The 12,327-nt window shown below is 46.7% G+C and overlaps 1 protein-coding gene and 1 long non-coding RNA gene across 2 annotated transcripts; one reads left to right on the top strand and one right to left on the bottom strand.

Annotated features, from left to right (window-relative positions):
• Positions 1 to 2,907: 2,907 nt before the first annotated feature.
• foxg1a (forkhead box G1a) lies at positions 2,908 to 11,924 on the bottom strand. The gene is made up of 2 exons (XM_061302115.1): positions 10,244 to 11,924; positions 2,908 to 4,304 (listed from the first exon to the last, which is right to left on the bottom strand). The coding sequence occupies exon 1, from the start codon at positions 11,702 to 11,704 to the stop codon at positions 10,274 to 10,276; it is 1,431 nt and encodes a 476-aa protein (XP_061158099.1). The 5' UTR covers positions 11,705 to 11,924; the 3' UTR covers positions 2,908 to 4,304; positions 10,244 to 10,273.
• On the top strand, positions 4,203 to 5,989 carry LOC133169715 (uncharacterized). Its single transcript, XR_009718439.1, has 2 exons — positions 4,203 to 4,345; positions 4,443 to 5,989. It is a non-coding gene; the product is annotated as an uncharacterized LOC133169715 (long non-coding RNA).
• Positions 11,925 to 12,327: the final 403 nt, after the last annotated feature.

Raw genomic sequence — 12,327 nt, 5'->3', positions numbered from 1 at the left:
ATCTGTGTGTGTGCGTGTGTTTTGTGTGTGATTGTAATGTATTGGTTGTTAATTTGCATTCTTCACTTGCTCGTGTCTTTGGGCCACAAAGTCAGGACATGATCATTAAGTGGGTTGCCAACTTCCTGTCCCCGTGCATTTTGACACATCAGCGCGACGCGCTAAACTGACAAACGCTCATCATGTGACGGCGTGCTCGGTGACCAGCTAATCTTTGGCCGCTAATTGTGTAATAAGCAGGCATGAATGGAGCAGCTCTTTGCCAATGAAAAGACTTTTGCAATGACTTTGAAAGTCCCGCGTCGCTTCCCGCGTCGCTTCCCGCGTTGCACAGGAAGCCATCGATGCTACGCATTAGCTTACTATGCTAATGCGGCAAAGAAAACCTTGGCCTTCGAAAAGACTCATTTGAAAGCCCAAGCCGCGTTGAAAAGCCCATTCGAAAACTATTTGAATCGCTTATCCTGGCATTGAAACCTTAACTCAAAAATTAAAATTTTTATTAATTGAATTAAAAATTTACTTTGAAATCTGAATCCTAGTTTAAAACCCCAATTTGGAAACTAAACCCGAATTTAAGGGCAACAATGTCTTGGGAACCCAAACCCGAGACCCTCATTTGAAACGTTGAGCTGCTTTGAAAGGAAGGTTGAAGGAAGATGACGGCCGTGATGACCAAAACGGGGATGACGATGATGGCGATGAAGATGACTATGACAATTACGTTGACGCCGCAGACGAGGAGGAATACGATAACACACGTACGTTTTTGCGCGCGCTCGTGTGTGACTGTCCACGACCGTTTGATTGACAGCCGTGTGACAAAAGGCGCACAAGAGCGATTTTGTTGGGGGGTTTTGCGCGCTGTCAGCCTCTCGCATGCGAAGGGAGTGAAGCATCTCAAGCGGCGCTAATGCATCAGCCCTCTGCCCCGTACGCCATCCAGCCCCCCCTACCCCCACCCCCAAGCGAGAGTGATCTGAATAGTTGTTGCATTGTGATACAGCGGCGGCGAGGAAGAAAAGCGAAGAAATTCGGCGGCTAATGGCAGCGAGAAATAGCGAAACATGTTTAGCAGGACAAAAGGGGGGACGGCTGACAGACGACTCACAGACATGCCAATTTTCTGCGTTTCGGATGGCGCGGTCGTTGTCACCACGGTCGTCATCGTCATCCTCGTAATCTTCATCCTCCTCGACGTCTTCATGCGCACGACAAACAATGCAAAGTTTGAGGATGGCGGCGTGATCATGACGACAACGATAACGAAGATGATGATGACAAAGATGTCGTGCATTTTGCCACCGCATTTGCATTTGTGGGCATCCGTCCACGAGGGCGAGCCACGCTTTCGAGCGACGTGACGCTCCGTCGTTCTGTTGCTGACGGACGCCCGAATGTTCCGAAGATGGCGGACTGGCTTTTGTCTTGCTTTTTTTGCCTGTCTTTTTGTTTTAGCGAACTCGCTTAATGGCAGAAGCGGTGACGGAACCGTCTGTCCTACTTTTTGCATTTGTGTAAAAGTGTGCGTCGCGTGTGTTTTTTAGCTGCTAACATGGCTAAAGGCTAACATGCCAGCATCTTGAACTTTCCAACAAAAAAGGACTCTTGTAGTTTTTTTTGTTTGGATGTTTGTGTTGTGACAAAAGCAGCACCGCGCCTCTCCCAAAGCATCATAGGACCGGCACCATATTTGCGGATACACTCATTTGTTTGTCCTTCCTCAATGAACCGTCCCTCCGTCCTTACTTTTTGCATGCGTGTGCGTGGTATGTTTTTTAGCTGCTAACATGGCTGAAGGTTAACGTGCCAGGATCTTGAACTGTTCAACAAAAAGGGACTCTTGTTGTTTTTGTTTGTTTGGACGTGTTTGTGTTGTAACAAAAGCAGCACCGCGCCTCTCCCAAAGCATCATGGGAAGCGCGCACTGCGGCTTGTGAAAATTCACACAAGTCACACAAACAACAGTGGCAAGATATAATATGGCGTTGGGGGTATTGAGGGTGTGGATGTGTGATTTACGGGGAGTGGGAAAGCACGCCGCCGCTGCCTCTGGTGGATTCGATCAGCAAGCATGCACATACACACACCCGCACGGTTGTTAGCGAGAGCAGGTACAGCTGGGACTTGAAAAGTCAACACCACCTGCCCTCATGCTTGTCACGCTGATTAACGCATGCACGCACACATAATGAACATGTTCAACTTGTTTTTTTCCCCCCAATACGACATCTGACGTGGACTGACGTCTTCGTACAAGCTAATTGGCTAACTGGCTAAAATGCTACATCATTAAGATTCTAGCTGGCTCACGTGCTATGTGATTGAACTTTTCAGGCCCGAGCCATCACTTCAAACATTTTCAACCGTCGGCAAAGGTAGCAACACGCGTCACTTTGTTCGTTCAATGGTGCAAACGTTCAACTAACGTATGCCAACCGTCTGAGCCCCTAACCACAAATGTTTTAGGGCAGGGGTGCCCAAACTATTTCAGCTCGCGAGCTACTTTTGAAATGACCAAGTCACAAAGATCTACACACTAAAACAATTTTTTTATATATATATATATATAAATTTATATATAGTATGTATGCTACATCATAGTATAGTATATATATATATATGTGTGTGTATATATATATATGTGTGTATATATATCGTGAAAAAAAAGTCCTACTCCCATTCCCTAAGAAAGTGATACTTCTTACAATGGCCAGCTGCCCCACTCATTTTTATACCCTTTCTTAAGTTTAAGAGAAAAAAACAGGGTTCTGACAATTGGAGGGAACTCGCGAGCTAGCGTGTTTGTGTTGTTAGCGCCGTTGTTTTTACACGCGTTTACACCCACTAAAAAAACCAAAAACATTTTAATATCACGCGATCGACCAATAGTGGCTTGGTGGTCGATCGCGATCGACGTATTGGGCACCCCTATTTTAGGGCATGCTAACGTTAGCTTAGCCAGCTGCGTGCGAGGAGAGGACACACATCCGCAAAGTGTACTAAATAATAAATAGCATGTGAGTGGTCGCCATTGCTAATGGGCTAGTTAGTTGTTGCTCGCATTAGCTGATATCGGACACTTGGCTCCTCCGTGCTAACTTTGACGTCTGGGCCCCACTTTGGGGGGGTTGCGGGGAGAATACTGTCATTTTCCGCTCCGCTGGCATGGAGGAGGAAGTGGGGGATGCAAAGGGGTTTTCGGAAAGGGGTGAACAAGTGGAAGCCTTTTCAGGTATCAAAGCATCCAAAGCGGAGTACAACGTGGGCAAAGTGTTTTGGCGACGAGGCGCTGAGGGGGCGGTGCTAAAACAGCCGAGGCTTTGTTTTGGGAGGGAGATCCTATCGAGACGGAGATCTTGTCAAGACCAGTTTTTCCTGCCGGCCGCCAGGAAGATCGCTTTCCCAAAACGAGACACTCCGACGCCCATGACAGACGGACGGCAAAATGACAAGAAACGACCGTGTGTGTTGTGTGTGTCCGTGCATGAGTGCTGAGATTCACGTCGGCTAGTGTCTCAGACATTCGGGTAGCTCAGTGCAGGTACGGTAGAATGAAGTTGAGTGTCGCGAGCGTTGCGCTTGTTGTGTTCAAATGGTCACCATAGAAACAGATGTCCAACATTTGATCTTGTGATTGGTCAGCAACCGGGACTGTGGTACATACCGAGGAGCTAAGATGCTAAGTGGCTGACAAGATAGGTGGCACGGTGACAAAACAAGCACAGGATGCGAGGCAGTAATGTGGCAAAGTCAATGAGTGATTCTACGCGGTTATTAGCTTAGCTTCCCGCTGGCATGTCGGTGGCTAAGATTCCAAGGTAGCAAAAGCCCCGTTAGCACCGGTGGACCTATCTGCCCGTCTCTACTTTACCTTAATGATTCTTTTTGGGACCTCCTCATTTGTGCTTGGATAAAAAGTAGCCTGGTTCTACAATGGGAGTTAATAATTCTTGGTGGTCAAGCGTTGAAGTTGACAATTCAAAACGGTGCTGCTGTTAAAACAGTGAGCATGAAAACAGACCAAACATGACAAATGTTTTGAAATTTGACGGACAAAGAATTGAGCTGCTCGATCGATCAAAGCGGGAAGTCCGGCGTGTGCTTGGACCGTCCCGGCCATGTGAGCGTGTGTCGTGACCGGACGTCACCGTGAGCCCCTTCTTCCCCCAGCCGGCCCCACTCTCAGGTCATGGGTCAAAGTTGAAGACGAGCCCTTGTTAAGGATTCAAAGATGTCGGACGCGTTTTCCGTCCAGTCTGTCCAGGTCGACACACCGCTTCCTTCTGGTGGACCCCAACGTGCTGAAGGCCACAAAGCAAAGTGGAAAAGGAGGAGTGAGAAGGTGCATGGGAGAGGTCAAAGCATGCTGGTGCCTGCTCGCTTGGGAGCTTTGTGGAGGTGATGATGATGATGATGATAGAACTTTATTCATCCCACAGCGAGCTCGGGGCGCCGCTCAAGGAGCTCAGCACAAGAGCGAGTTGAAGGAACTTGCCTTGCACGGATGGAAGAGCGGGAGGAGCAAGGAGCAAAAAGTAAGGGAGCAAGGAAGAAAGGAGCGACGTCTGACAGGCAGCAGTGCTCAGCGGCAGCCACTACAGTTTGCACTCGGACAAAAGGAGTAGTTGAGTATGTTTAACTAGACAGCTGCTTTTTTGCTCATTAAAAGCATTTTTCACGAGCCGTTGACTGTTTGCACGCACACGCGCTCACGCACACACACACACACTTGCTCTATTAACGCACTTCCATACGACTGTTATATTCCTGTAGCACGCGCGTACGCAGTCACTAGTTGAACGTTTTAGCATCGTGCTAACTAGCTTCCTTGTTAGCATCCTTGTTAGCACTGATGAAATGAAGTCGAAAACCAAAAAGTCCTGTCTAGCTACAAAAACAGATATGCTCACACCTCATTGAATAAAGTACATAAGCAGACAAGTATATTCACATATTAAATCAATAACAGAAACATTTTAAGCATATAATTATACCTACTACCAAATCAATAAAGAAGACATAACTGAACATTTTTGATATGTGGTAATGAGAAAGGTTTTTATAACTTCATGAACTGATATGTATTTCTGTGCACTTTGAAATAAATGTTTTCTGATATATTGCCCGAATAGCTTAACGACGCTTAAGGAACTGTTTAATGCATGCCTGATGTTTTTCTAAATCACGGACACTGCCAAAGGCGTCTAAGAATGTTTAGTACTTGATTATATCTTATGTTTTGATTAATGCTTGATGTGACGTCGTATGTCGCCTAATCCTAGACGCCACCTTTGGATTACTACTGAATGTTCTGGACAGGAGGAAATGTTTTGCCTAACAATGAAAAGATAGAGTTGGAAGCATGATTAAATGTGACGAAGTAAGCAAGTACATGGAGTGTCAAAAGAGCAAACAAACAAATGCATGGTAAGTGGTGAGTAAGAACTTTGCATAGTCAGGGAACATTAACGAATTGATGATGTCACACCCAAAATTTCAAATAATTCCGTACAAAATGACAAAAGTGGAAGGACGATGAATGGACGGTGTGTGACAGTGGGTAAAGTGGATGTTTGTGCAAGAATGGAGGAAAATGTTTACAGGAAGGACACTTGGAGCAGGAGGAAAACAGCCGAAAACCCGGTCATCGGCCAAGGCCGAAAGACGGGATGGAAAATAACAGCCCCCACACATATCAAATCGCCAATAACCAGCACCCAACCCCACGGAACCAGCTCTCACCGAACCAGCACCCACTCCCATGGAACTCTCCTGCGAACTTGCCCCACCCCCTGGACTCATCACCCATCAAACTCTGCCCACACCGGCATGTGCTACTGAATATAAACTGACCAAAGAACCTTGAACGTTGCCTTTTCTGAATGGAGACTTTCTGCTCTTGAGCATTGTCGCACGAAAGGCCCAGCGCTGTATTGTACTTTCCTGAAAACAGAGCTTTCTTAACAAGAATTGTGATTTAACTCAACCCACCTGTGTAAGTCTAAATTTTGTTTCGGTGTCTTAGTATTTTCCTAAAACTGAAGAAAGAAGACGAGCACGCAGTGTGTGAATTGGATAACAAGTGATTGGCTATGGCTTTTGTCTTGAGCCCCGGGGAGCACGCTTCCCAAATTGTGGATTAAATCCAACAGCACCCTTGTTAACCTTCCGGTGCTATCCTTCAGCCACGCACGCACACACACGCTAATATTTTCCCCGGATTTACCTCCTTTGCGCAATTGGCTACGTGGAATCCCGACCTTCCTTTCCTCACCAGTCATTGGTTGATGACGTTTCTCGACCAATTCCCACGGTTGGCGCAATGAGCTTCCTGTGCCAATCTTTATTTGAATTATTGTTGATGATGCAAAGCCATGTCGAATGTTCGTCACCTTTGCCGCTTCTTTAGTGGCTCTCTCGCTCACATGACATCAGTCAAATATGCAGCATACTGATGTCGAGCAGGTTATGCTCATTTGCACATTTTCCATGCATGCGCAACTTCACATGGATCCACTTCACATGCATCCACGCAATCATCATGTTGCTCTAACTTGGTTTATTTTTGCCCCCCAATTTTTTTTTTTTTTCTTTGAGACAAAATGTGATAGGACAAATATGAAACCCGCACTTAAAAATATTTTTCATTCTTTTCCTTGTTCTTAAAAAACTTTCCACGTTGTTCCTACATTTGGGGACAAAATGTGGGATTGGGTACATTCACTCCATCAAAAAATCTCAATCTGGCTCGCTCATTGTGACATCATACTCGCACACACCGGTTGTCTTTTTTTGTTGCATTGAGCTGGCATTGCATACGTGAAATTATCCAGCCGATTGGCCTCCTTACGTTCTGACGTTTCCCATATTTGGACTCGTCGGGTGGCATTACGCATAACACCGGCAACATTCGGAAGACGCCAACATCAGGAGATGGGGTGCACTTGTCTGTTTTGTGTGCCGACACCTTGAGTTCGATTCCCGCATATGATGGGATGTGTGTGTGTGTGCGCGCGCGCGCGCGCGTGTGTGTGTGACAAAAAAAAGACGCCGACGTCGCAGCCCGAGATCAAAATCCTCAAGGTGGTCGCTGCCGTCGACGTCCTCGTTGTTGTCCAACATCTTTCTCTGCTTCCAGTCTCAAACGTCATTCCCAATTTCTGCCACCGCCAAAATATTCCAAGTCCGTAAAAGGCACAAACAAAACGGATGAAATAATCCCCTGCAAGAAAAACGCACAAACCGCGCATATGTGTCACGGTCCAAAAACGTACGCCCATGCAAGACCGCTTGCGGGCCTCAAAAAGGCTGGTTTGAAAAAACTCATTTTGGACATGCATGGGAAATTCAATACTGAGAAGAAAAAAAGAATGACGAGGAAGCAGCCAACAAGCTATACGTGCATGTCCATGCGCAAAAAGAACTAAAAAAGATTTAGCAAGTTCATTTTTGAACGACAGACACTGAAAAAAAGATTTACTGATTGCAGGCGGGACAGGTGACAAGAAAATTGAAATGATCGTGCTGATGAAGATGAAAACTGTTGCTGAATCAAAGTTCCCAAGCGAAAAGTTCAGCAGGAAGTCTGACCGCAGCCTTTCACCCTCGCCATTTAACCTGTCACACCCCCACCAGGGATCACCTGAACCACCATGACACCCACAACAACACGCACACACATACATATATATATATATATATATATATATATATATATATATATATATATATATATATATATATATATATATATATATATATATATATATATATATATATATATATATATATATACGTTTTGTTTTGTTTACCTTGAGGTGAGGATTTGCATAAAAATCAGAAATAAGGGACGATTTGGTTGAAAGTTGAAAAAAAATCAAGATCTTTGAGCGATCAAAAAATACATTTGTTTTCAAATAGAATCTTGATCTGCTGTACAAATAAATGCGCAACTGTGAAATGTTGATTTTTGTTTTTAATTTCCTTTACTTCGTTTCCACATCTTTTAAATTCTACTCTACTGCACATTTGATGCATGCACTTATGTATTTTGCTATTATGCACATTGAGTGTTCTGAATAAATATTGGCTTCTTATTGTGTGACCAACGAAGGTGATTTTATTCAACTTTCTTGATCCCCCCCCCCCCCCATTTGGTAATCCGTTCTATTGCAACTCAAAATGTTCAATGACTGCAAAGAACGACAAGAAGAACATGTTCTGCGCTTCTTCTTTCTCTTTGGGGCCACTTGACACCGGTTCGTCGGAACAAGGCACGCGCGCACGCACACACGTACACACAAGGAGGGTTGTGCTCGAGTCATTGTTCATCCAAGAATAGCAACAAATTCAGCACAAATTAGTATCTTTAGCTTCGGCACACAATCCAGAAATAAAATACTCACGTACTCATTCCTTGCATTTTTTTTATTGGTGTATTATTTTTGTTATTAATATTAATTATTATTGTTATCATTATCATTATTATTATTATTCTGTCTCTTAAACATCTCGTTTTAAATTAGCTTACAAGATTTGATTTGATTTTGAGATGGAAAACATTTAGAAAAGGAAAATGATTGCATGAAGACATTTCGCCAAGCTGAAATCAACAAAAAACAAGAGGAATACTCGCCTTCACATTCAAAACGCGCTTTTATTTTTTTTATTACATCCAAAAGCGACAAAGAGAGGAAACTAAGGCATCATCAACCATTTTACATCTCCTTCGCGTTTTTGTTGTTGTAGTTTTTTTAGTTGCATTTGTCAGCAGCCCGCAAATTAATTTCTGCAGTCCAAATTTCTTTTGACATCAAAACATCACATTTAAACATTAATACGAACAAATATTTTCAATGAAGGAAAAAAGAAAGTCTTGAGTGCTTCAAATATTTGTCATTTTGCCAATTTTCAAAATTACTTTAGTTCCTTTGTGCTTGTTCTTTTTTTCTAGTTCCTTTGTGCTTGTTCTTTTTCCTCTTGAACGTCTTTCGGATTTCTTCAATGCTTCAGACAACTCACAACGAAGTTTTGCTTATGGCAAATTGTATTTTATGTTAAGTTTTTTTGGGTGGGCGTTTTTTCTGTTCGCTCATTGTGACAATAAAAAATAAAATCACTCACTAAAAATGGCACAATATGTTTTGGATTTATTTTTAAAGTTTTGGTTTCTGAACGAACAAAATAATTTAGGAGTCATTTGTACTATTATTACCCCCCCCCCCCCCAAAAAAAATTCAAATAAGTTTACTAGAAATTAAGAAGATATTCCTTTATTCGTCCCTCATGGGGAAATTCCAGAATGCAGAATAATTCTAGAAGGAACTAATCTACTGGTTTTCTTTTTTCAAGATTAAAAAATTGTTGACATCTATAACAAAACAAAATTATTAACTAATTTAAAAAAACACACTTTCTTTTTTTTTTTTTTTACAAATATAATACATTCCTGGCATTGACAAAAAAAGAACTTGACGTCCTCACGCGGCCCAAATGCTCTTGTTCAATTTTATTTTCTGATCACCCATCATTATGCGTGCACGTTGTCCCTCAAAACAAAACGCGTGACACACTTATATGCCGCAAGCCTATGCGCATTATTTATTTATTGCTCAAATCTAAACAAAAATCGCGTGCACGCCAGCAGCAAGAGAAAAAATGACAGAAAATGTTTAGGAAGATCAGCTAGCTTTATTTCGTCAAGACTGCAAAATGTTTCCCCCTTCGCACTCTTGTATTATTTTTTAGGTCAAAGCGACACAAGAGGAAACAAATAAAGAAAAGAAGAAGACATTCCAAAACAAGTAGCAGAATATTTGCAGAGGACGAGTCGACATGTTGGCAACGGCAACAACAAAGGAGGAGAAAGGACGAACAAGCGGGTTGATGCGAGTCAGTCAACTTGTTTTACATTTCTTCGGTCAGATATGAAAAAAAAATCCCCAAATAAGAACTCCGTGTCACGTTTAATACTGAAACATGTTAAGTGAAAATGTTGACTAAAAAAAAAATAAAAATACAAATTTTGAACTAACATTCTAGTCGACGTGCCACGCGCACGCACTATACACACGCGTGTGCGCGATAACACACGCACACGCACACACACGTACGCACACACAGAGCACGAAGAATAATATTAAGAATAACAATAATAATAATAAAAAATACCTGGAAACTTTCCGGTTGTCTTTTGCCTAGTTCTAATCTTTAAATTATTTTTGTTAAATGTTCCACTTACAGTTGCGGAGTTTCGCCGTTGTCGGTTCCGTTAGTGGATGAGCGGATTGGGCGCAGAGGCCTGGTTCTGGTGCGTGAAATAGTCAGAAAGTCCGGCGGACAGTCCAGACGAAAAGGACGGCAGAGAGGCGCCCATGGGGGGTCTCAGAGAGTCACATGTGGAAGCCTGCGAGGAGCCGGAGGCCGGGGCCCGGACGACGGGTTGGCCGCCGGCGCCGCCGCCTCCTCCGCCCGCACCACCGCCGCCGCCCGCGGTGCTCACTGGGACGTGCGGGAAGAAGTAGCTGGTTTGGCCGGACAGCAGGTTGACCGAGCACGGGTTGAGGGAGTAGGTGGTGCCGGAGCAGGGCACCGACAGGCCGCAGGGCATCGCTGAGGCCGCCAGCGCCGCCGCCGTTAGATGGTGCGTGGCGTAGGGCAGCTCTCCACCGACCAGCCGCTCCATGCTCAGGCCGTTGGGCGACGGCGAGAACGGGTGCCCGGCGCCGTGGACGTTCTGGCCCAGCACGGCTCCGTAAGACACCGGGTGGGCAGGGTAGGCCGCGGCCGCCGCGGCCGCGGCCGCGGCAGCCGCCGCCGCCGCTGAGGCGGGCCCGTTGTAGCCCACGGCGGCGCCCGCCCTTGGGTGGTGCAGCGACAGGAAGGGCGACACGGGCCAGTAAAGCGAACCGGCCCGCTCCATAAAGGTGAGGCCGGTGGTGAGGCGCGCTCCACGCTTGAAAGCCAGCTTGGCTCGGGAGGTGGTGGAGCGCCGGCGCAACTTGCCGGTGGTGCCGCCGATGAAGACGTCGTCGCTGCTGGGGTCCAGCATCCAGTAGTTGCCCTTGCCCGGGTCGTCGTAGTGGCGTGGCACCTTGACGAAGCACTTGTTGAGCGACAGGTTGTGGCGGATGGAGTTCTGCCAGCCCTGCTTGTTCTCGCGGTAGTAGGGGAAGTTCTTCATGATAAACTCGTAGATGCCGTTGAGCGTGAGCCGCTTTTCCGGGCTCTGGCGGATGGCCATCATGATGAGCGCGTTGTATGAGAACGGAGGCTTCTCGAACTTGCCGCCCTTCTTCTCAGCCTCCTTGCAGCCGGCGTCGCCGCCGCCAGCCGCTGCCTCGTCTTTGCCCTCCTTCTTGTCTTCGGGCTTCTCTGCCGCTGACGCCAAGTCCGCCAAGGGGGTTTCCTGGCCGCCGCCGGAGCCTTCGGGCCGTGGTGGATCGCTCTTGCCTTCCGTCTTGCTGGCATCCTGCTGCGCGGCAGCGGGCTTGAGCTCGTCGTTCTGGGGGTGGTGGTGGTAGGGGTGGTGGTTCTGGACGTGGTGGTGCTGGTGGTTGTTGCCTCCGCTGCCGTTGTGCGGGTGGTGACGGTGGCCGTGGCTGCGGTTGTCGCTCTGCGCGGCCTCGGGCACCAGGCTGTGGATGGTGAAGGACGACTTGGGGATCATTTTGAGCTCTTTGCGTTCGCCCATGTCCAACATCACCCAGCGGAGTCGCAAGTGTGCCGCCGAGCCGATCGACGGGACGCACGGGAAAGGGAGCAAGGAGGCGAGGAAAGGGGGGGACGGGTGGATGGATGGATGGATGGATGGATGGATGGATGGATGGAGGAGAAGGAAAGTGTAGCCCAACAAACTAGTTCATGTTCGCTTTGGGGAGAAAAAGGCAAACACACGCGCGGCACGCAGCACGAACACACACTCGCGCGCACGCACACAAGGACAGGAGACAGATAGCAGCAATTAATTAGCGAGCCGCAGCGGCACAACACATTGGTCGGCTTTTCCTGCTCGTCGGCCAATCGGCGCCGCGTGAGCTCCAGCGCGCAGCCAATCGCGTCGCGCCTGCAGCCACTAGCTCACGCGCACGCTCAAGGAAGTCGGCGCCCGGCGCGAGCATGCACCGTGAGGCCAAGTGTTTTCCAGGCTCTCGTTGCCACTCGCGACGCGTCTCAGCTGCACCCGTCGCACAAAATGGGGCGAAAACACACGCGTGCGTGCGTGATTATGGAGAATCAGAGAGAAGCAGAACGCTGCGTGGCATGTGACGTCGTCACGGAATTTCGCTTCGTGGAAAGAAACTGACCACCAAAACTGCGCTTTTC

Source organism: Syngnathus typhle, linkage group LG16 (genome assembly GCF_033458585.1).
Source record: "Syngnathus typhle isolate RoL2023-S1 ecotype Sweden linkage group LG16, RoL_Styp_1.0, whole genome shotgun sequence".
NCBI lineage: Eukaryota > Metazoa > Chordata > Actinopteri > Syngnathiformes > Syngnathidae > Syngnathus > Syngnathus typhle.
Note: the sequence above shows the minus strand (reverse complement) of the source record. Positions and strands in the feature narration are given on the sequence as shown.

Excerpts from the sequence above, each read along its gene's own strand:
- foxg1a (XM_061302115.1), bottom strand. The coding sequence starts at position 11,704 with ATGTTGGACATGGGCGAACGCAAAGAGCTCAAAATGATCCCCAAGTCG.